Source organism: Haematobia irritans, chromosome 5 (assembly GCF_050003625.1).
Source record: "Haematobia irritans isolate KBUSLIRL chromosome 5, ASM5000362v1, whole genome shotgun sequence".
Lineage (NCBI taxonomy): Eukaryota > Metazoa > Arthropoda > Insecta > Diptera > Muscidae > Haematobia > Haematobia irritans.
Window position 1 is genome coordinate 172,313,323 of NC_134401.1, and position 25,553 is coordinate 172,338,875.

A 25,553-nucleotide genomic window follows, 5' to 3' on the forward strand; every position below is an offset into this window, starting at 1 on the left:
TTTAAATCTCCATCATCAACAAACTACTCGTCCTGGTAATAATAAAAATTGATTGAATGCATGACATTGCACATATGCAATTATATGGCATATATATGACAGTTCATATCGGCTCAAACGCATGAAATTGCAGATATGATATCATTCATTGTAGAGCACTTGTAAATATAATTTGTATTATAAAACTATATACGTAGCGTTTAGAATAGATTAAACTTTTCATTTTATATTTACATTTAAAAAAATTTTAAGAAAGTTTCATAATATTAAAACAAATAAGTTAAATTTTTCGAGGTACTCAAAATGCTTATTTTAATTTCGCTTTATTTAAATGAAATTGTTACGATACTGGACAAAATCCTTATCAAATATAATCTACGGCTTCCAAAATGTGAATAACAAAAAAAAAATTATGGTAAAATATGTAAAAGAATAGGAGCTAGACAGGCAAGAAACTAACATTGCATATATGCAATGTCAGGCAACGAAGGGTTAAGTCGGCTAATGAACTAGGGTGGAACACAATGTTAGTAAAAAAAAATATGGGAAACGTTTAAATCTGAAGCAATTTTAAGGAAACTTCGAAAAAGTTTATGATTTATCGCTCGATATATATGTATCAGAAGTTTAGGAAAATTAGAGTCATTTTTACAACTTTTCGACTAAGCAGTGGCGATTTTACAAGGAAAATGTTGGTATTTTGACCATTTTTGTCGAAATCAGAAAAACATATATATGGGAGCTATATCTAAATCTGAACCGATTTCAACCAAATTTAGCACGCATAGCAACAATGCTAATTCTACTCCCTTTGCAAAATTTCAACTTAAAAATTGGCCTCTGTGGTCATATGAGTGTAAATCGGGCGAAAGCTATATATGGGAGCTATATCTAAATCTGAACCGATTTCAACCACAGTGTGGAGCAGGGTATAAAAAAAAGAAATTTGGAACCACTGTGCAGCGGACCATTTTTCCAATTCCAAAAAAAAAAAACATTTCTCGTAAATCAAAGTAAAACTTTGGTCTACGTGTTCTTAAGATTTCAACCAAATTTGGTATATTCAGATGTAGAAAATATGAGGAAGATCGATTCATAAACATTTCAATCATGATCAAATCAGTTATAAATTTGGCCAAATAGCGATTGTTTTTAACCCGAAGAAAGATACTACGCCAAATTTGAGGACAATCGGACTTAAACAGCGACTTGTACTTTGCACACAAAACTAAATACATAGACAGACAGACAGACGGACGGACATCACTAAATCGCCTTAAAATTTAATTCCAAGACGATCGGTATTCTAAACGATGGGTCTCAGACTGCTCCTTTTTGGCGTTACATACAAATGCATAAACTCATTATACACTGTAGGGAGCCACCGTGGTGCAATGGTTAGCATGCCCGCCTTGCATACACAAGGTCGTGGGTTCGATTCCTGCTTCGACCGAACACCAAAAAAGTTTTTCAGCGGTGGATTATCCCACCTCAGTACTGCTGGTGACATTTCTGAGGGTTTCAAAGCTTCTCTAAGTGGTTTCACTGCAATGTGGAACGCCGTTCGGACTCGGCTATAAAAAGGAGGTCCCTTGTCATTGAGCTTAACATGGAATCGGGCAGAACTCAGTGATAGGTTAGGTTAGGTGGCAGCCCGATGTATCAGGCTCACTTAGACTATTCTGTCCATTGTGATACCACATTGGTGAACTTCTCTCTTATCAATGAGTGCTGCCCGATTCCATGTTAAGCTCAATGACAAGGGACCTCCTTTTTATAGCCGAGTCCGAACGGCGTTCCACATTGCAGTGAAACCACTTAGAGAAGCTTTGAAACCCTCAGAAATGTCACCAGCAGTACTGAGGTGGGATAATCCACCGCTGAAAAACTTTTTTGGTGTTCGGTCGAAGCAGGAATCGAACCCACGACCTTGTGTATGCAAGGCGGGCATGCTAACCATTGCACCACGGTGGCCCCCCTTTTTTGAATATTCAGTGATAAGGGAGAAGTTCACCAATGTGGTATCACAATGGACTGAATAGTCTAAGTGAGCCTGATATATCGGGCTGCCACCTAACCTAACCATTATACACTGTACCATAGTAATGGTGCTGGGTATAAAAATACGACAAGAAAGCATGACAGAGTATTGTGAAAGAAAAAACTTTTTAAATCTGTGAAGACACTGAGAATTTAAGTATTTTTCAAATATTCCATGTCGATGATTGAAATTAGTAACACAAAATATAGCCTTGACAAAACTAATGAATATAAAAGAAGTAAAATACTAGAAAAAAAAATCGAAAAACTTATCCAATTTGATGACAATGGACCAAATTTAAACATTAAAAATTTGTTGGACCAATTGTTTTTCGATCAAAATATCAAAGCTATCAATCACATATGTTTTCCATTCTATTAAAATGTGAATCTTAAAGTAAAATCATAGACCAAGGAAGGTATAGACAAGGAAAGTGAATTCACAGCACTGTAGTTTGTCTGCACACCGTAGGTGGCTCTTTTTCGTCTGCAAATGAGTGATTTTTTAATTTGGCTTTATTTGTGTTTTCTTTCCTTTGTTTTTTTGAGGAAACACCAAATACTGAAAAAGCATATAAAATTCTATCCATCCACACCTTTTTCGTAATACAAATAGGCTGATTTGTACTGTAATTCTCGTTTTCCAAAAAGAAATTGGGTCACTTGACTGCGCAATTGTGTGGAATGACTGCGCACTGCAAATAAACAAACCATGGTGCATTATCAAGGTATGTCTCTATATTTTCTTGGTCTATGGTAGAATTACATACCATGCGTTCAATGCTTACAATGCGTCCGATGATTGAAGAGTTGAAATTTCTCTTTGAAATCAAAAGCTCGAATAGTCTGCCGCAGACCGAAAAAATCAACCCTTCCATCAACGCACGGATTGACGCATGGTGAGTAATTCAACCTTTATGATAATGTCAGCAAAAATGAAAATGGCAATTGGCTATAAAATATTGATGACATTGTCATAATATCACTATATAAAATGCTCTCGATAATTAACATCGAGAGATCGGTTTATGTTGCAGTTTTAAAAGGGTGGACAGATATTTTGACTAATATTACCACAAAAACACATGTTTTGCAAATGTTACGATTCATCTTTCAAACGCCTTCCTCGTTAATACAATTTGGCCACACGATATCTCACCTTTTCTAACACATCTTAAAAATAAGTTTTCTCGAGGCAGGCAAAATATATTTATGGCCACAAAATCTTCCCCCCAATCAACCTCTGGAAATCAATACTCCAATCAAATTGGTAGTAAGAACCAGGGAGACAGGTGGTTAAACAACTACATTTGATGAGTGATACATCAATATCAAGGAGCAATATATACACACTGTAAAAAAATATTGCTTTAAGACGAAAGATTGATTGGTTAACTACACATAGAGAAGGAATATGATAACCTCAAAGAGCAAAAAGTTTATTTTAAGGCGGTGAACTTGTAATAAGTTTGTAGCAACCATTGCATACATAAGTATTGCAACAAATGAATTCCAACCTTGTTTATGAGAAAGCTACAGTTTTAGGGGGGGAAAAATAGTAAAAACCAAAGATATTTTAAGGAGATGATGATTGTGAATAACTTTTTTCATCTTCTGCCAGACGGTTTGAAAGATTATTACATCTGTATATTCTTCATCAATTCGTAATTTGATCATCTGTTGCGATCTTCAAAGCTTTTTATAAGATGACTGATTACATTATGGAAGGTTTCTTCTTTTCAATTTTTTATTTTGTATAATCTGGAGTTTTTTCTTAATAGTGTTGTGGGCCTTTGTGTACCAAATTTGGCGGCCGTATGTCATTGCACAGGTGCATGGGGGGATTGCAAAATGACAGTTGAGAACCAATGTGATAGATGGGATCCCCTGTATGAGATGAGTGGACTGTATAAGGTTGTATATGTATTTTGTTTTATTATTTCTCCAAATAATGAGAAATAATAAGCAAAATGTTGATGACGTGAAACCCACCCGGAAAAGGAGTACAAATAAAAAAGTGGAGGTTTCAGTTTTGAATTTACAAAATTAATATTTTATTTATTAGATAATTAATTATAGGGAAGGTGATAGAGAAGAGAAGAAGTATGATGCTCACCGTTGTGTAGTTGATGCAGAAGTGAAAGAAAGTAAGGATTTTAAGGAATGGATAGCTTATTGTACTAAATTTTATAAAGCTAATATTCACAATAGGCGTTATCGATATCAATTCAGCGACTTTTTAGTAATAGCAATTCAAAATAGAGAAATTCATAAAACTCGATAATTACAATATAATCAAATTCATTATTATACAATTCAAAATCATAACAATTCAAGATATGCAAGTCATAAAAATTCATAAAAATGTTTGGCAAACTATGAAGTTTGTCCAGTCATAATCGGTCTGATACATGATTTGTATAATAAAAGTTTGTTTTATGTATTTAAAGAAGATTTTCGGCATAATAGAGGATAGAGCGCGCTCCCACATCGTATTGTTTTGAGGCATATAACATTGATATGTTCCTTAAATGAGCATTTTTGTCCAAGACTATTCCGAGGTATTTGACACTATTTTAGATTGGGATTTCATGTCCCTGGATGACTAAGCGTATTGTTGGATTTCTTTTTATTGAATTATTGAATGGAAAGATGATGAATTGGGTTTTGCCTTCATTGACTTTAATTTTCCATTTATTAAAATATTTCTCCGCATGGAGTAGAGTTTTTTTTTTCATTTTTTTATGATTGCATTTGACAATTTTCCACTTGGAATAATTGCCGTGTCATCTGCGTATAAGGCCTTATCACAATCTACAATACTTTAAAATCTGATACAAATATTGCATACAATACATGTGACAATACCGATGCTTGGGGAACACCGGCTGGTACTAATCTTTCATTTGAATCTTCGCCCCCAATGTCCACGACTATTTTGCTTTCACTTAAAAGGCTTTTTATCATTCTTTGAAGATAGAGTGGTAAACCTACTTCATTTAGCTTGAACATCAATCCATTGTGCCTTATAGCAACAAAAGCCTTCTCAATATCCAAAAGGACTACACCCGTACTTCTCCTATTTCTTTTATTCTTGTCAATAATATTTGTGATCCGTTTTACCTGGTGAACTGTAGAATGCTCCTTTCGGAAGCCGAATTGTTCTCGCATTATAATATTATTATTTTCAGTATACTCTAAAAGTCGCAACCATGTGTGACATGTTCCCCATTCAAAATTAGAATTTTCTCATTGCTAACATTTGTACTGAAAGTGTAGTGACTCTAAAATTAATTTGTTTATAAAGAAGAAAATATAAATCAATTAAGTGGGAAAAATCTCTATTAAAACTAACACAAATGTTGTATCTTTGACTGAGAGTCTGTGACAGATTCTCTAAATCGACTTTTCAAGTCATGTTTTAATGCAGCTATATTTCAGCTCCATGTAGAATAACGAAAATAGAAACAAAAGAAAAAATATTTTTTTTCAGTGTAAAATAACGGTGAGTGTAGAGTTTATTCTATAATCATGGGATCCAATATTCGAATGAAACTTGATGGCAGAATGAAAAGTGATTTGGGTCAAACTAATGAAGACATACCAATGTAAATTTGTTGCCTCCGAAACAGACACACATACACACACACAAAAGTATTTGTTAATAACCATCCAACCATCTATCCATCCATGGATCCATCCATTCACTATTCATTCAGTCAGCTAGCCATCAAATCTATTGCCCTCAAACAATCAATTGTTGCTGCAGCTATTATTGTAGGGGAGCGTAAATTGCTACTGTTTTCGTTAAAAGGATACACATATGAGTTTTTGGAAATAGTTAACAAAATTGATTGCCTCAGATAATCACACATACACACCCACACAACTATACGAATCCATACATATATATTTTCACAAATTAAATGCATAGGAGTTGTTATCAGAGCCATTAACGATACAAGAGGTGAATGACAGTCACGAGATGAATCAGAAGGTTGTTGCTCTTGATATCCTACGATATTTGTTTTTTTTGTTTTTGGTTTCTATTCAATTATTTCGGATAATTTAGTAGTGAACTAAGCACATAACAAGTGTATCAAATGATTTTCGAATGATATTCATGAAGTGCAGGTAATGGCTCTAATCATATGGTGATGGTAGGAGATAAAAATTGTGGAAAACATGGGAGATGTTTGGTTAAGTAATTAACCCCAATGGTATTTCCTAATAGAAAACGTCTAAGTTTCTTCTGAACTGATTCTCTGAAGGCGGAAATAAGCTTCTCTTTCAATGCCTCGTACTTATATCCTTCGACTGCCCCCAGCAAAAAATGGAGCACTATGTTATTTCAGCAGGATTGTAAGGGAGAGAGGCAGTACCAACTGCTTACAAAACAACCGAATCAGCGCTGATTTTTGTGGGGGTTGTCCCGATTTAGAGCAGCTTCTCTATAGCGCGGATATAACATAATTGCTCATTTTAATAGAAATATTGCTCAGAAGTGATATATACCCCTATGTTCTGGTTTACGAATTCGCAAAACGCAAAATTTTGGATTGTCAATAACTTCTGAACCATTCCATATTTTGCCAAAAAAAAATTCTTCCAATAAATTTCCTTATCCATAAGAATAGTGTGTTGAAATTTCGTGTTATATATCTTTTTAGTTCGGAAAATAGAGGTTAAGGAAAATTTTGCGTTTTGCGAATTCGTAAACCAGAACATGGGGGATAATCTTGAGTGTAGCATTGTTAGCATGAAGGAAAACAGTTGCAATAACGTAAACGAATGATCATAAACGAATTTGATTACTCGTTTACATTATGGCCACCGATTCATGCAGTGTGGATGCACTGCCTACTTTATTGTATACCAAAAAAAACTCTTACTGCTGAAGTATTTTTTGCTGAGCTGTAGCCATTATAATATCTGACCCAAATTCTAGTATTTCTAGGTTTAAATTAGATTAGTTTCACTTCTTGTTATTCGATTGACTTTGAATACAACCTCCAATTTAATGAATCAAAGCTTGTCTCCCAGTAGTTTCTTTAGTTATAGTATTCTTATCTCGGGGTAATCAATATAGGTAGGTTCGGCCGAGCGATTTATCAAAATTCCATATTATTTATTTAGAAATATTTTGTTTAAATTGTATAGTACCTATAAATGTGTATGGTACCTATAAACATATGTCATGTCTTTTTTACAAAAATTCGGGTAAAAAATAGATAATTGTTGAGTAGTTCAGCAGTGATTTATTCTCAGTAATGTTGAGGTTCAAGTGGCAGCATGATTTATTTTTAGGCTCACATAGACTATTCAGTCCATTGTGATAATGTTGGTGCCATTTCGTAGAGTTTCAAAGCTTCACAGTGTGAGACGTCGTTGTGACCATGCTATAAAAAGAAGGCCCCTAGGCATTGAGCTAAACTTAGATTCAGGCAGCACCCATTGATACGAAAGAAGTTCACTACCTATGGTATCATAACAGGTTGGCTGCTAAGTCCCAGGTCTGTCACATAGATGGCGTCGCTAGTATTAAATGCATATTATTTTTATTTAGTACCAACCTTCAAATGATTCGTGTCAAAATTTGACGTCTGTAAGTCAATTAGTTTGTGGAAAAAAAGGAATTTCGTGTTTTGATAAAATACTGTTTTCTGAAGGGGAAAAATACGATGGAAGCAAAAACTTGGCTTGATAATGAGTTTCCGGACTCTGCCCCAGGGAAAACAACACTAATTGATTGTTATGCAAAATTCAAGCGTGGTGAAATGAGCACGGAGGACGGTGAACGCAGTGGACGCCCGAGAGAGGTGGTTACCGACGAAAACATCAAAAAAATCCACAATATGATTTTGAATGACCGTAAAATGAAGTTGATCGAGATAGCAGAGGCCTTAAAGATACCGTCGATATGTGACAATGGATGAAACATGGCTCCATCACTACACTACTGAGTCCAATCGACAGTCGGCTGAGTGGACAGCGACCGGTGAACCGTCTCCGAAGCGTGGAAAGAGTCAAAAGCCCGCTGGCAAAGTAATGGCCTCTGTTTTTTGGGATGCGCATGGAATAATTTTTATCGATTATCTTGAGAAGGGAAAAACCATCAACGGTGACTATTATATGGCGTTAGTGGAGTGTTTGAAGGTCGAAATCGCGGCAAAAGGGCCCCATATGAAGAAGAAAAAAGTGTTGTTCCACCGTTGTCTTACGCATGGTGCCACAAGTCATTGAGAACGATGGCAAAAATTCATGAATTCGGCTTCAAATTGCTTCCCCACCCACCGTATTCTCCAGATCTGGCCCCCATCGACTTTTTCTTGTTATCAGACCTCAAAAGGATGCTCGCTGGGAAAAAATTTGACTGCAATGAAGAGGTGATCGCCGAAACTGAGGCCTATTTTGAGGCAAAACCGAAGGAGTACTACCAAAATGGTATCAAAAAATTGGAAGGTCGTTATAATCGTTGCATCGCTCTTGAAGGGAACTATGTTGAATAATAAAAACGAATTTTGACAACAAAAAAATGTGTTTTTCATTATTAGACCGGGGACTTATCAGCCAACCTGAGCGCCTCCAATTGGTAGTCTCCCAATGGAAGATACTAAATATTTCAGTTTGTACTCTTTGTAGTAGTTTTTGGGATAACTGGACCTTGCTTTTGGTTCATCGTGAAGCTGTGTATGGTAATACACTTTTATTAGAAACTGTGTATTCGTCAGTGGTTTTGTGGGATGTATTAGTTGAGATAGCAGATCCAGCATAAGTAGCTACAATACCTGATGTTGATCTACCAGTCTCCGTATATGCTCCAAAATCCGAAACACTATATGATCAGAGTATTTTTTTCCTTTTCTATTATATTTTAAACATTTGCTCATTGTTCCAGATACATATCTAAATAGGCTTCAATCTCGGTACCTGTTTGGGATTTAGATTATGCCCAAACTTATCATCTCAGGCATTGAACTGGCAAACGAAGCTCATTGCTTAAACTACAAGTGAAGACTGGAAGTCATCACCAAGATGTGTAGGGCAATAACTTTTAGTTTAGTATTAGCTGTGTATTCGTTAGTGGCCTCATGTTCGGTAGCTGTTTTGGGATTTAAGTTATAACCTAACTTAAAACCTCAGGGATTGAACAGCCAACCAAATCCCATTGTTTAAATGACATATGAAGGCTTGAAGTACTTTCCTTATAGGACCTGCCCTTGTGAAAGTAGGTTAGGTTATGGAGGAGACACCTCTTCGTGTCTGTCTCGCTCCGGCCGGAATTAGTCCATTCTATGATAATGTGTCCTTCGGATGCGCCTAGGTCCTCCTTGTGCCAGTAATCAAGACATTTAAAAGTAATCACTTACCAATTTTATACTAGGTTACCTCCAGGAAAAATGGAGACATTTCTGAGGGTTTCAAAGCTTATCTAAGTGGTTTCACTGCAATGTGGAACGTCGTTCGGACTCGGCTATAAAAAGGAGGTCCCTTGTCATTGAGCTTAACATGGAATCGGGCAGTACTCAGTGATAAGAGAGAAATTCACCAATGTGGTATCACAATGGACTGCATAGTCTAAGTGAGCCTGATACATCGGGCTACCACCTAACCTAAAGTAGTTTTTCTTTGGGTGTGCCATCACGAAGAGATATAAAATTAAAAGTGAACAGAAGTAGTAAAAATAATAAAATTTATTAATTAACAAATGTAACAACTTCAATAATGCCATAATATCCCCTAAAGCAATCGCATATATTGCAAGGCTTGGCGACTTTGTAAAGGATACAATGCACCCACATCGTACATAAGATCCACAATATGAGTTGGTCGTAGCATACGCCAGGGCATATATTTCAAAGTATGAGGGTCACAGTGGACATCAGTATTCATGTCCAAGGGTAAAGGAACCTCATTGAATAATAGGCGACCATCAACACTACGCTGCAGAGTACAAGGCAAGCCAACTTGATCGGCCAAAGCCTTGAAGAGAATAGATCTCTCAAAATGACAACCACTGGTGATGAGACCCAAAGGGATAAAAGTACAATGCAATCCTTTGGCCAATTGTTTGAGATGACATTCGACAATGTGTTGTGAACATTCTTCCGGGGAATTTAGATCTATCAACTTCAAATCTTTTCCCAAGACTCGAGCAACAACTTCAGCTATAACCTTAACACGATTGGCTATATTGGTGAAATCCACTGATTGATGTTTTTGCTTCGACAATGAACTCATCTCACATTCCTGGAGTTTGGCATTAACTTCCCGCAAGTAAAGCGGTAAAGTTGGATCACCGGGTGTGCGACAATAGCACCATTCTTCGCAATCTGTCGTATGACCATGATCTTCGGAAACCGCAATCCTTATGACACTCTCTTCCGGGGCAATGGCTCGATCAAAATTAACCACCAATACAGGATGCAAGGGAGATACATCCTCTTTTAGGATAGCTTGAAATATGCGATAATCTTCAAATTTCTTTTTAGAGACATAGAAATCGCGACCCACAGTGGTATCGGTAAAGTCCAAATGATTGCGAATACAAAACTTCAATGTTGGACTCTTGGAGAGCACACTTTCGATGGCTGTACTCCAAGTTGGTACCGTGTATGCATATTTCTGATTAAAAATTAACCTACGAGGGATTATAGACTATTGTTTACGGCTCGATAGTGTTCATCTGTGGACTTACACTTCCAAAACCCCACGGTCAATATATTCCTCGAGGAATTCAGGAAATCTTGTGGTTTGCATAATGAAATTTGTTACTGATGTTTTTACAAGAATTGATGAAGACTTCAAAGCTCGTTTGATCGATGACGATATGTAGCATTGAAGTAAAGCTTGACGCGCCGACTCTTCATCGACCAAAGAGCATAGGCAACAGAAAATATTGTTCACCAAAGTGGTCGTAGAAAATGAATTCTGGAAAAAATAAATTTGATAATAAGAATTCTAGTGATCGTCCTTGCTTACACTCAGTAATATTGCTAAATTTTTTATCAAGGAGTCGTCTTTGCAAAGTTCTTCTCTATAATCTGCATTGACAGCCAAACACTCTGTTAAATTCAGTAACGACAAAAGTAAATCTGTCGATTGGAATTTAGAATTTTGGCCATATACCATAGCCAACACACGAGATATTTTCAGATCCCTAAGTATCGCGGCAGTTTTTTGAAATGCATATTTCAATAGATTTAACACTAGATCTACGCCTTGTTCCCGAGTTTCTATATTGATATCAGAATTCATGAACAGGGCTGAAAAGAGACACAAAAGAGAATGATCAAACCCTATCCTTAGGTTAGAAGATCAAAATGTACCCAATAGTTTTTCCAAAAAACCTTCTTCAAAAGCTTCTACCATTTGTCTCAAAGCTTGAGAATTTTTTGTCATTCTATTCAGCCCTTGCAGAATATGAGTTGCTGGTATAGCCTCGCTGGGGATCAGCAAACAATTTAACAACTTCTGGGTAACCTTGGCCTCAACCAAGAGTGGTAAAAATCTGTCATAAGCTGCTGCTTCATTTACAACTGCCAGAGCATAGCAAAAATCATACTGATCAGAAGGAACTTCAGCCATGCGCTCCCAATAGCGTTCGAAATGATTTTTCTGGAAAAATATTTGAGCCATGGCTTCATTACGCAGAGCAGCTGACATTACATCCACAACCAGTTTGGATTCTTTCTCCATAGGACTTTCACAAAACAATTTCATCAACTGCTCCCACATGTAAATTTGTATTCGTGGTCCCATTCTTGGGTGATTGGATGAGCTTACATCCAATACTAATAAACGCAGAACTTTTAAAGCCGCTCTGCTCATTTCCATATATTCAGAGGTTAATTCGCATATTATCCTACTCATGGGAAATAGTGGGCAGGAAAGCATCTCCTGTAATTCTTGTGTAGCCAGAATTTTTAAAATGTTCTCCAATATCTCCAAAGAATTGAATATCACATCTGGATCACTTGATATAGCCATGATATGAAAGAGTTTTTCTCTAAATAAAGCTGCCTCCATAGTTCGTCGCGCCAGCTGAGGATCATCCAAACACTTATTGATGATTACACTCAAGTACTCCATACAAATTTCATCTTCCTCTGACACATAGCATTCCAAGACCATATTCAAGAGTTCTAAGGTTTTTTCAGTTTGCAAATCCTTCAAAATATCCATACTCTCTACCATTTCGCTCATTAGACCAAGAGAGAATCTTCGTACATTTACGTTGGGAGAAAGGCGATAACATTTCTTCCTTAGTATTATGTCCAATAGTTTAGTTTTCCGTAGATGCTTGATATTTTCATTATTTTTTCGTCCAAAGTCCATAAGATGTTTTAGAATGTTGATCAATACCGTATCCTCTTCCGAATCTAAGAGTAGAAGCATACTCTCTATATTTTTCAGTTGTACTGCCAATTCAGAAATGTTCTCATTTTCTGACTTTCGCCGATCCACATAATTATTTTGGGAAATATCTATTAGCTTTTTACCGTTTCGAGACATTTCTCGATGGGAATTTTTCATAGATATTAGTTTGACTTATAAATGAAAGGCAAAGTCGGAGGGATGGTATTGAGATCCAAGGTAAAATATTATTTTTATACCCACCATCATGGAATGGTGATGGGGGTATAAAAAGTTTATCATTCTGAGATATTGATCAATGAGAAATTCTAAGACCATATAACCATGTCCGTCTATCTGCTGTAATCATGCTACAGCCTTCAATAGTGATGTTAGATCGTTGTAATGAAGTTAGGAACTGACTCGTTTTTTGTTTGCAGACAGATGGGCTTTATCGGTCCATGTTGAGAAAGTTTGAAGTTTTAGTTTTTATCAGATTTAGCTGGGAATCACCGTGGTACAATGGTTAGCATGCCTGCCCTGCATACACAGCGTCATGAGTTCAATTTTCCCGTTTCGACCAAACATCACAAACTTTTTCAGCGGTGGATTACCGCCTCTCAGCAATGTTGGTGACATTTCTGAGTGTTTCAAAGCTTCTCTAAGTGGTTTCACCGCAATGTGGACTCGGCTATAAAAAAAAGGTCCCTTGTCATTGAACCAAACATAGAATCAGGCAGTGCTCAGAGATAAGAGAGAAGTTCATCACTGTGATATCACAATGGACTGAATGGTCTAAGTGAGCCTTAAGTATCGGGCCGTAACTATATCTAAGCTAACTATCAGATTTGCCTGAAACTGGATATCTATCCTGGTATTTTCAGACCACAAATAGTTGTGCCCAACATGGTGTATATCAATCAGTCCCTGTTTTGGTATAGTCCCCATGTGGATAGATCTTCTGATTTGACTTCTTGGGCTTCTAGAAACCGAAGTGTCATACCCTATTTAGCTGAAAATCGATATCTAAACGTATTTTATATCCGAAACAAGTTGAGTCATGTTTTCTTGCCCTCTTAAAATTAAAAGACTTACATACTTTTGATATCTTAGGGTTCAAGGGCTCTAGAGCCCATAATCTCCTTTCAACTCAAAATTACTTCCTGAATTGTGAATTGTGAATTGAATTGTGCTCTGATTATGGGTGAATTGTGCTCTGATTATGGGTTTGGGTCTGATAACACAGAGATCGATGTTATGGACCGATCCCGATACACAGAAAAAAATTTCCGTAGTTAAACTAACACTAAATTAAACTTGTTTTTATTGGCAAAAAAATTATTTGCTTGTAGTTAAATTTTATCATTTTTATCGAAATTTTCCACAGCTTAATGAAATCTTGCTTTTTTTAAGTATTTTTCAAAAATTTTATGAACTAAACGTGAGTATAAAGTTCAATGACCGTATACATAAGTTCAATATGAACTAAAACAAATAGAAATTTTCGTACGATTCCCAAAAATAGTAAGAATGAACTACAGTATGGTTAAAATGGCCATGATTTGGCGCCAATGATTTTCTTCTTTACTTTTAGTTAATTTTTTCTTCCATGAGATGATGTAATTTCGTGAGCTGCAGTTAAAAAGTACAACAGGGCATTAAAATTTCCTGGTTTTAACAACGCTTTGTGGAAATCTCAAAATGTGGAGTAAAAATTAGTTCAATTTTCGTGCGTGGTAGTTCATTCTTTCTATAAAACAGTTCACTTTTTTTTCGGTGTAGAATTTGTCCAAGGTAATAATGTTGGCCTCCTTTATTAACCGAATGAAAACGGCAAATTTTTAGTCTTAAAAAGTAAATCCTGCATCCAGCCTTTGGTTCTTTTACTACATTCAATACTTAGTTATTCAATGAGGGTTCCACCATGTCAATGGGGTTCCACTATAGGATGTGGGGTATATTAACTTTGTCATTCCGTTTGTAACACATCGAAATATTGCTCTTGGTCGTGGGGAAATTCTGAGTCGATCTAAGCATGCCCGTCCGTCCGTCCGTCTGTTGAAATCACGCTAACTTCCGAACGAAACAAACTATCGACTTAAAACTTGGCACAAGTAGTTGTTATTGATGTAGGTCGGATGGTATTGCAAATGGGTCATATCGTACCACTTTTACGTATAGCCCCTATATAAACGGACCCTCAGATTTGGCTTGCAGAACCTATAAGAGAAGCATATTTCATCCGATCCGGATGATCCTGAAATTTGGTACAAGGTGTTGGTATATGGTCTCTAACAACCATGCAAAAATTGGCCCACATCGGTCCATAATTATATATAGCCCCCATATAAACCGATCCCCAGATTTGGCTTACGGAGCCTCAAAGAGAAGCAAATTTCACCCGATCCGGCTGAAATTTGGTACATGCTTTTGGTATAAGGTCTCTAACATCCATGCAAAAATTGGTCCACGTCGGTTCACAATTATATAAATCCCCCATATAAACTGATCCTCAGATTTGGCTTGCGGAGCCTCTAAGAGAAGCAAATTTCATCCGATCCGGTTGAAATTTGGATCATGGTGTTAGTATACAGTCTCTAACAACCGTGCCAGAATTGGTCCATATCGGTCCATAATTATATATAGCCCCCATATAAACCGTTCTCCAGATTTGACCTCCGGAGCCTCTTGGAGGAGCAAAATTCATCGATCCGGTTCAAATTTGGAACAACCATGCCAAAAGTGGTCCATATCGGTCTATAGTTATATATAGCCCATCTCCAATCACAAAAAATTGGTCCACATCGGTTCATAATCATGGTTGCCACTCGAGCCGAAAATAATCTACCAAAATGTTATTTCTATAGAAAATTTTGTTAAAATGTCATTTCTATGGAAAATTTTGTCAAAATTTCATTTCTATAGAAAATTGTGTCAAAATGTTATTTCTATAGAAAATTTTGTGTTAGGAAGTTTTAAGATACCTAGCCATCGGCAAGCGTTACCGTAACTTCGGCCTGGCCGAACTTACGGCCGTATATACTTGTTTTTTCTTTTTTTTTTTGAACAACGTCCCGAAAACGGCAACCACTGAGGATAAAATAATCTGGGATTTATAGCCAGGTAGTTGATAGCTCGTGCGATGGATCCATAAAATAACATCCCCACCAAAGGAGAAATTAAATAAGGCCCAAATGCTTATATAGGGAGTACAAACAGCATACTTTTGGATTTTGTCAGATTTTTGGGGTATCTTTTCATATTTAAAATAAAGATTCTAATTTTTAATGCAATAACATCATTAAAATTTTCAATTAATAGAAAATTACAACAATTTTACGCTGCTCCCACTACACGCAAAGAAAAAAAAAACGTTTGGAAAACGTGTACCGAAAACGTTTTTCTTTTGTTAGAGTTTTTTGAATTGCTTCGAAAATTGTAAAATTTTATCTCCAAAAAAAATTCGTTTGTTACAAAATGTTTATTTTTTTCAATAAAAAAAGTTATTTTTGAAACAACAACACAGTCCATTTCGTTTATATCAAACACTGTTCTTTTCTGACTTTAGCTCTTTAATAAGACACATTTTACAGTTCAAAATTTAATATAGTACAATGTAATGTTGAACATTTTTTCGGAATCTACCAAACATATCTGAAATATATGTAAAAAAAAAACAACAAAAAACAAGTAAGGAAAGTCGGGCGGGGCCGACTATATTATAGCCTGCACCACTTTGTAGATCTAAGTTTTCGGTATCATATCACATCCGTCAAATGGGGGCTATATATAAAGGTTTGTCCCAAACAGTGTGGCGCAAGGTATAAATTATGGGAAACGTTTAAATCAGAAGCAATTTTAAGGAAACTTCGAAAAAGTTTATTTATGATTTATCGCTCGATATATATGTATTAGAAGTTTAGGAAAATTAGACTCATTTTTACAACTTTTCGACTAAGCAGTGGCGATTTTACAAGGAAAATGTTGGTATTTTGACCATTTTTGTCGAAATCAGAAAAACATGTATATGGGAGCTATATCTAAATCTAAACCGATTTCAACCAAATTTGGCACGCATAGCAACAATGCTAATTCTACTTCCTGTGCAAAATTTCAACTAAATCGGAGTTAAAAATTGGCCTCTGTGGTCATATGAGTGTAAATCGGGCGAAAGCTATATATGGGAGCTATATCTAAATCTGAACCGATTTCAACCAAATTCGACACCCATAGCTACAATGCTAATTCTACTCCCTGTGCAAAATTTCAATTAAATCGGAGTAAAAGATCGGCCACTGTGGTCATATGAGTGTAAATCGGGCGAACGATATATATGGGAGCTATATCTAAATCTGAACCGATTTCAACCAAATTTGGCACGCATAGCTACAATGCTAATTCTACTCCCCGTGCAAAATTTCAACTAAATTGGGGTAAAACTCTGGCTTCTGGGACCGTATTAGTCCATATCGGGCGAAAGATATATATGGGAGCTATATCTAAATCTGAACCGATTTCAACCAAATTTGGCACGCATAGCTACAATGCTAATTCTACTCCCCGTGCAAAATTTCAACTAAATTGGGGTAAAACTCTGGCTTCTGGGACCGTATTAGTCCATATCGGGCGAAAGATATATATGGGAGCTATATCTAAATCTGAACCGATTTCAATAAAATTTTTCACCCTTGACTATAGTACTAATTGTTCTTCTTGTGCAAAATTTTAAGCAAATTAGGGTAAAACTCTGGCTTCTGGGGCCATATAAGTCCATATCGGGAGAAATATATATATATGGGAGCTATATCTAAATCTGAACCGATTTCTTCCAAAATCAATAGGGATCTATTCTGAGCCAAAACACATACTTGTGCCAAATTTGAAGTCGATTGGACTAAAACTGCGACCTAGACTTTGATTACAAAAATGTGTTCACGGACAGACGGACATCGCTATATCGACTCACGAGCCCACCCTGAGCATTTTTACCAAAGACACCATGTGTCTATCTCGTCTCCTTCTGGGTGTTGCAAACATATGCACTAACTTATAATACCCTGTTCCACAGTGTGGAGCAGGGTATAAAAACTTTGGTCGAAACAGGGATCGAACCCACGACCCTTGGCATGCAAGTCGGACGTAGCAACCACTGCTCCACGGTGCCATACTAAATGTTTGTTTCTGTTAAATAAACTTTGTTTATTCGGTTCGTGGGCGCCGCAAGCTATGCTATATAAATATAACTTATATGGGTAATTGTCTATTGATGACAATAACGGCTACATAGCTCAGTGGATAGTGTGTTGGCTTACAAATTGCATGGTCCGCGGTTCGATTCTCCGTCCAGGCGAAAGGTAAAAAAATTTTAAAATTTATAAAATCGTATTTCTTCTACATTGTTGGTATTACAGGAAAAGGTGTTAAGAACTAAAACACCTCGTGGATGTGAGAAAGATATGAGGGAAAATGCAATTAGCAAGAAAACATTGTTTTTTTTTTTAGTTAGTCTTTATGAAATTGTTTTTACATCCTGGAAAAGAATAAACGTTTATCACAAAAAGTATATACTTTTCTTCCAAATACACTCCCTTACAGCGAAAAGCAAATGAGAAACGAACTTTGTTTGTCCAAAATTTCGTTTGGGAGGAAAGAATTATTTTTGCGTGTAAAAATATTGGGGCGTAATTTCCTGTATATGTGGAATAATTTTTCATATATTGGATATCTATTTGTGATTTTCAACCCTTCTTGACAGTTGACCAAATGTAGGACTATTGGCACACATCGAAGTTCAAGGAACAGTCGAAAGAGTGGAGTGCATCTAGTAGACTTGCTTCTTTAAAATGGCTGCATTAGTCGAAATATTTCATAATGCAGATAAATGTGGTAAAAAAAACTACTGTGTCTCAACTATCTTTATACGCCCATATGCACTATAATTTATTCCCAGTTTATCGAAGGAATTTCTATGGTAAAAGTCGACTTTTCTTTGGGTTTTTCTTTTGTATATGAGGGATAGTGTCCTATTGCTATGCTAAGTTCTTCTTTGTTTTCAATTTAAACAATAAATATTAGTATTTATTACAATAAATGTCAACTACATAGAGGGAAGTCTTCAATAAATTCTACGAGATTTTCAAGAGTAAAATAGATTCGAAAAAAAAATAGACATCATCTTGGCACTGGTCCTCTTTCCTTTTTGTCTTTTGCGGGGGGGCGGTCTCTTCTCAGCGGGTGGAATTTTCATTTGTTACACTCTAAGGAAAGCCAAAAGCTGGGCTTCATGCTTTAAGATATGTAGCTGAGGAAGCACTTGACTATTGTCAAACCCAATAATGTGCCAATACCCGTTTCGATCCGACGATAAAGAACAGAAGAGGCTGATCCTTTGCCTGTGTTACACATCGAAGTCTCACAACAGGAGGTGCAGGCATAAAGTTTGGTACGCTCACCGATGACAATACAACCGGGTTCACAAGTGACTGCACAACGTCGATCTAGAGACCACATTTTCGGGGAGCTGGTGGAGTTTTCATTACTGGTGGTATAGGAGAAACGTTTGACCTGTAGATGAGAGGGAAATAAGACAAATTAGTAAGGTTCTTTCATAGAGAGATTTGCAGTTTGTTATGGTTGATATGACAAATTAACGTTACTACTTATACAAGTGCACAAATACACCAGAACCAGAGTGGAAGCCGACCTCAACGAGTTTTCGACGGGTCGACGCCGCGTATTAAGTCAGCTACTTAAGCTCAGCTTAAGGACAGCTACATTGCAGTAGTGATGGAGCATGGCTACCATGCCCGCCTTGCATACCAAGGGTGACGGGTTTAATCGCAATTTTGAAGACTCTTGTCATTGAGCTAAACACGGAGTCGGGTAGCACTCAGTGACAAGAGAGAGAGAGAGAGAGAAGTTCACCACTGTAATATCACAATAGTAAAAGAGCCCGAAATAATAGGTTGGCTGATAAGTCCCCGGTCTGACACATAGATGGCGTCGCTAGTATTAAATGCATATTATTTTTATATAGTACCAACATTCAAATGATTCGTGTCAAAATTTGACGTCTGTAAGTCAATTAGTTTGAAGCAACTTTTGTTATTGTGAAAAAAAATGGAAAACAAGGAATTTCGTGTTTTGATAAAATACTGTTTTCTGAAGGGAAAAAATACGGTGGAAGCAAAAACTTGGCTTGATAATGATTTTCCGGACTCTGCCCCAGGGAAATCAACAATAATTGATTGGTATGCAAAATTCAAGCGTGGTGAAATGAGCACGGAGGACGGTGAACGCAGTGGACGCCCGAAAGAGGTGGTTACCGACGAAAACATAAAAAAAATCCACAAAATGATTTTGAATGACCGTAAAATGAAGTTGATCGAGATAGCAGAGGCCTTACAGATATCAAAGGAACGTGTTGATCATATCATTCATCAATATTTGGAAATGCGGAAGCTCTGTGCAAAATGGGTGCCACGCGAGCTCACATTTGACCAAAAACAACAACGTGTTGATGATTCTGAGCGGTGTTTGCAGCTGTTAACGCGTAATACACTCGAGTTTTTCCGTCGATATGTGACAATGGATGAAACATGGCTCCATCACTACACTCCTGAATCCAATCGATAGTCGGCTGAGTGGACAGCGACCGGTGAACCGTCTCCGAAGCGTGGAAAGACCCAAAAGTCCGCTGGCAAAGTAATGGCCTCTGTTTTTTTGGGATGTGCATGAAATAATTTTTATCGATTATCTTGAGAAGGGAACGGTGAATATTATATGGCGTTATTGGAGTGTTTGAAGGTCGAAATCGCGGCAAAAGGGCCCCATATGAAGAAGAAAAACGTGTTGTTCCACCGTTGTCTTACGCATGGTGCCACAAGTTATTGAGAACGACGGCGAAAATTCTTGAATTGGGCTTCAAATTGCTTCCCCACCCACCGTATTCTCCAGATCTGGCCCCAGCGACTTTTTCTTGTTCTCAGACCTCAAAAGGATGCTCTCAGGGAAAAAAAATTGGCTGCAATGAAGAGGTAATCTCCGAAACTGAGGCCTATTTTGAGGCCTATTTTGAGGCCTATTTTGAGGAGTACTACCAAAATTGTATCAAAAAATTTGAAGGTCGTTATAATCGTTGTATCGCTCTTGAAGGGAACTATGTTGAATAATAAAAACGAATTTTGACAAAAAAAATATGTTTTTCTTTTTATAGACCGAGGACTTATCAGCCAACCTGTTAACAGATTGTCACTATACCTCACCTAACGTAAGTGGTGAAGATCTGTAGAGGAAAATACCAACAAATAGGGGTTGTATAAAAAATCCAAAAAATAGACTTTTAAAAAATTCGCTTGAATCGACTTAACATTTTCTTCCAAAAAAATACCTATAGCACCTCTGGAGGAAAATAGTGTAAATACTATTTACTACCCATCAATTAGGTGTTGAACTATGTATTTAGCATAAAACATTGGGGGTTTGAACTTTTTCCAAATTTGGACAATATTTTACTTATTGAAAATTTTGGATATAGATTTTCCGACTTCCGATTTTCAAAACTTTTAAAATTTTAATATGAACGACTTTTTGATAAGATTGAGAAATGGAGTTTTAAGAAGACATTCCAGAATTGTTTAATTTTTTGTCACAAATAGTTTCATTATGCTCTAAATTTGCTTTTATACACACTCTCACCTATAGGAAGGCATTAACTACATTGTATTTGTTTACACCCCACCTTAATGTATCAATGAACGAGTAAGTCTATATCTATATCTATATGTATGTATGTACACAATCCCATTTATATCCTTACCATACATATGAACTCTTCACCCTCACATTTGTGTATGAAATTGCTAGCATTGGAATTGATCACATCCACACAGAGGTCACCATCGTCCATGGTATCACATTTATAGCATTTAAGGTCATTGATACGTTCCTGGGCAGCTTGGGTACGATGTATAGCAGTGGTTAGGGATTGTCCTGCCACTAAAATTCCATCCATCCATCCACACCGGGTACACACAATATAGGAAAAGGGAAGACATACACACATACACAAAATAGGGAAATGAGTCAAGATTTGTTTTCTCTGTCACGGTGGCAATGTTAACTCACTGGTGCATTGGTAAAAGTTTAACAAAATCCATAAAATCTGTAGAACAATGTGAGTGAACATCTTAAAACTAAAAAACAAAAGTACTTTTATTGTAAAAAAATAAAATAATTCACTTTTTTGTTATTGCTTTAGTTGAAATGCTTGAATCTGTTTCGAAGGAACACATTATGTACAATGAATGTCATCCCAAAGGAAATGATGCGAGGACATGCGCTCTAAACGTGATAAGGAAATTGAAAAGGAAGTTGTCAAGCTAAAATTAAAAAAAGGGGGTGAAAAGCTTTAATATAGTTTCTAGCATAGACACAACCCTATGTAGCTTAGACGCAAATCAATAACTTTAGATGTTGGCTTTGCTAAACTTTCAGAAACTTTTTAGGTAATATAGCACAGACATTTACCAAATCCTATGACACAAATAGTCCCAACAAACACAAGGATGAGCATTTTTCATATCAATTTGATAGAGAATCCCATCTTCAACATTAATTCAAATGGCCTTGCACATTGCTTGCTTTCAACAAATTTTCCAATAGGTTTGAAGCATTAAAATGAAATTTAGTTTGAAAAGTTGTTGCTAATATTTTGAGAAAATGTTGTCAACGTCTTGAATTCCAGTGTTGAGGGTAATGTCTGTTTTTTGTTGAGAACGCGATTTTCTCAACAATTTCTCAAATTGAATTCTAATCTAATTATTTGAAAAAAATTTTTGAATGCGTATTGAATATAAGCATTTCTCCAATGCTTGTGTTTATTGGGGTGCTATAAAGGCGACTAAAAATTTAAATGTAGGTCGAATACCTTTGTTGTTTGGGCTTCGCCCATTTAATATCATAATTTATGTTAGTTTTAAATTTTTAATAAATAAATAAATAAAATAAAAAATCTAAATGCCCTAAAAATACTTGTTGAATATTCAATTCCACAAATAAAATAGAGGCATTACCCCCAAAAATAGAATTCAATATACATTGGACGTCCAATAGTACCAGCGTTGCCAGAATTGTTTCACCAAAAACCGCTAGATTAGCCCAAAAAAGCTTAAAAAAGCTAAAAATTTCTAAAAAAAAAGCTAATTTTTTTGGATCAAAAGTTACATTTTGGATGTAAATTTAGCAAACTTAAAGGCTATATTTCACATAAAATACATACTATTTTAATTGTATGCATTTTAATTCTACTTCTGTGAGTCTATAACAATATATAAATCATATTAGCTCTGTTTGCGTACTCGATACATTTTGATTACTATCACAAATTTTTACTGGTAGTCCTTCATTTCAAAGTAATAACATTTTTCCCAGTAAAAACTTGCAATTATTAGCTGGTTAATCATCAACAAATCCAATTGCACTAGAATTAGAAAATATAAATATCTTTCGTTTTAATTGGTTTAGGTTAGGTTAGGTTAGGTGGCAGCCCGAAGTATCAGGCTCACTTAGACTATTCAGTCCATTGTGATACCACATTGGTGAACTTCTCTCTTATCACTGAGTGCTGCTCGATTCGATGTTAAGCTCACTGACAATTTAATTGGTTTAAAACCGCTGAATTAATGATAAATTCATGAACATGTACACTTCTACTAATTTTACCCAAGATAATAAAACCCATTCTTACTATCTTGCAAGTTTATACTGAATAACTTTTATTGGAAAATTACCTAAACAAACCTATTGTTTCCAATTTTCGTAAAAGTAAATCCATTCCATTAACCCTCTAATGCCCCAATTTTTTTCTTACATATATTGAAAAAAAGCATGTCCGATTCCAAAGATTTTGTACACTAATGATTTTGGTATTGATTCCGAATTGGAATTTATTCGTTTTTTCAGCTTTTTCTTCATGAGCTATCAAAGAGCTTTAAAAACGCTAACAACAATTTAAAATTTCCAAATTCAGACTCGACTTCAAGTAGAAATTATTCGATGTATACATTTTTAAAATAAAGTGTTGAAAACATCTACTATTTTTGAACGTTTTTTTGGTTTGTGATCAAGATAACATACAAAAACTCCACAAATTTAAAGACTTTTTCTTCAATTTTAAGATTTTTTTAGAATTGACCCTAGCCTTCGTTCATGTAAATATACCCATTTTTAAATTGAATCACTTAACTATAAGGACAAAACGTCTTTATCGGCATTTGGAAAAGGAAAAAAGTTTTTATAAGAGAAATATATATATAATATATATATAATATATATATATATATATATATATATATATATATATATATATATATATATATATATATATATATATATATATATATATATATATATATATATATATATTATATATATATATATACATATATATACATATATATATATATATATATATATATATATATATATATATATATATATATATATATATATATATATATATATATTATATATATATATATAATATTATATATATATATATATATATATATATATATATATATATATATATATATATAATATATATATATATATATATATATATATATATATATATAAAGGGTGATTCTTTTGAGGTTAGAATTTTCATGCATTAGTATTCGACAGATCACGTGGGATTTCAGACATGGTGTCAAAGAGAAAGATGCTCAGTATGCTTTGACATTTTCATCATGAATAGACTTACTAACGAGCAACGCTTGCAAATCATTGAATTTTATTACCAAAATCAGTGTTCGGTTCGAAATGTGTTTCGCGCTTTACGTCCGATTTATGGTCTACATAGTCGACCAAATGAGCAAACAATTAATGCGATTGTGACCAAGTTTCGCACTCAGTTTACTTTATTGGACATTAAACCAACCACACGAATGCGTACAGTGCGTACAGAAGAGAATATTGCGTCTGTTTCTGAGAGTGTTGCTGAAGACCGTGAAATGTCGATTCGTCGCCGTTCGCAGCAATTGGGTTTGTGTTATCCGACCACATGGAAGATTTTACGCAAAGATCTTGGTGTTAAACCGTATAAAATACAGCTCGTGCAAGAACTGAAGCCGAACGATCTGCCACAACGTCGAATTTTCAGTGAATGGGCCCTAGAAAAGTTGGCAGAAAATCCGCTTTTTATCGACAAATTTTGTTCAGCGATGAGGCTAATTTCTGGTTGAATGGCTACGTAAATAAGCAAAATTGCCGCATTTGGAGTGAAGAGCAACCAGAAGCCGTTCAAGAACTGCCCATGCATCCCGAAAAATGCACTGTTTGGTGTGGTTTGTACGCTGGTGGAATCATTGGACCGTACTTTTTAAAAGATGCTGTTGGACGCAACGTTACGGTGAATGGCGATCGCTATCGTTCGATGCTAACAAACTTTTTGTTGCCAAAAATGGAAGAACTGAACTTGGTTGACATGTGGTTTCAACAAGATGGCGCTACATGCCACACAGCTCGCGATTCTATGGCCATTTTGAGGGAAAACTTCGGAGAACAATTCATCTCAAGAAATGGACCGGTAAGTTGGCCACCAAGATCATGCGATTTGGACGCCTTTAGACTATTTTTTGTGGGGCTACGTCAAGTCTAAAGTCTACAGAAATAAGCCAGCAACTATTCCAGCTTTGGAAGACAACATTTCCGAAGAAATTCGGGCTATTCCGGCCGAAATGCTCGAAAAAGTTGCCCAAAATTGGACTTTCCGAATGGACCACCTAAGACGCAGCCGCGGTCAACATTTAAATGAAATTATCTTCAAAAAGTAAATGTCATGGACCAATCTAACGTTTCAAATAAAGAACCGATGAGATTTTGCAAATTTTATGCGTTTTTTTTTTAAAAAAAGTTATCAAGCTCTTAACAAATCACCCTTTATATATTAGACAAAAAAAGGTATTTATAGGTAAGTCTACAAATAATTACTCATCGATATGGACTTTTGCACGGTACGTAGAGAGCCAGAATTGAAATATGGGGGTCGTTTATATGGGGGCTGTATAGAATTATGAACTTGATATGGACCAATTTTTGTGTGATTGGGGTCTATTTATCTGAGGGCTATATATAACTATAGACCGATATGGACC

The 25,553-nt window shown here is 35.8% G+C and overlaps 2 protein-coding genes across 2 annotated transcripts; both read right to left on the reverse strand.

Annotated features, from left to right (window-relative positions):
• Positions 1-9,716: 9,716 nt before the first annotated feature.
• LOC142241319 (uncharacterized) lies at positions 9,717-12,572 on the reverse strand. Its single transcript, XM_075313083.1, has 4 exons — positions 11,370-12,572; positions 11,023-11,306; positions 10,739-10,971; positions 9,717-10,681 (listed from the first exon to the last, which is right to left on the reverse strand). Exons 1-4 carry the CDS (start codon positions 12,553-12,555, stop codon positions 9,781-9,783), a joined length of 2,604 nt encoding a protein of 867 aa, XP_075169198.1. The 5' UTR covers positions 12,556-12,572; the 3' UTR covers positions 9,717-9,780.
• Positions 12,573-18,302: 5,730 nt separating this feature from the next.
• LOC142238994 (uncharacterized) lies at positions 18,303-21,696 on the reverse strand. Its single transcript, XM_075310757.1, has 3 exons — positions 21,523-21,696; positions 21,215-21,393; positions 18,303-18,960 (listed from the first exon to the last, which is right to left on the reverse strand). The coding sequence occupies exons 1-3, from the start codon at positions 21,581-21,583 to the stop codon at positions 18,685-18,687; spliced, it is 516 nt and encodes a 171-aa protein (XP_075166872.1). The 5' UTR covers positions 21,584-21,696; the 3' UTR covers positions 18,303-18,684.
• Between the last annotated feature and the right edge of the window lie 3,857 nt (positions 21,697-25,553).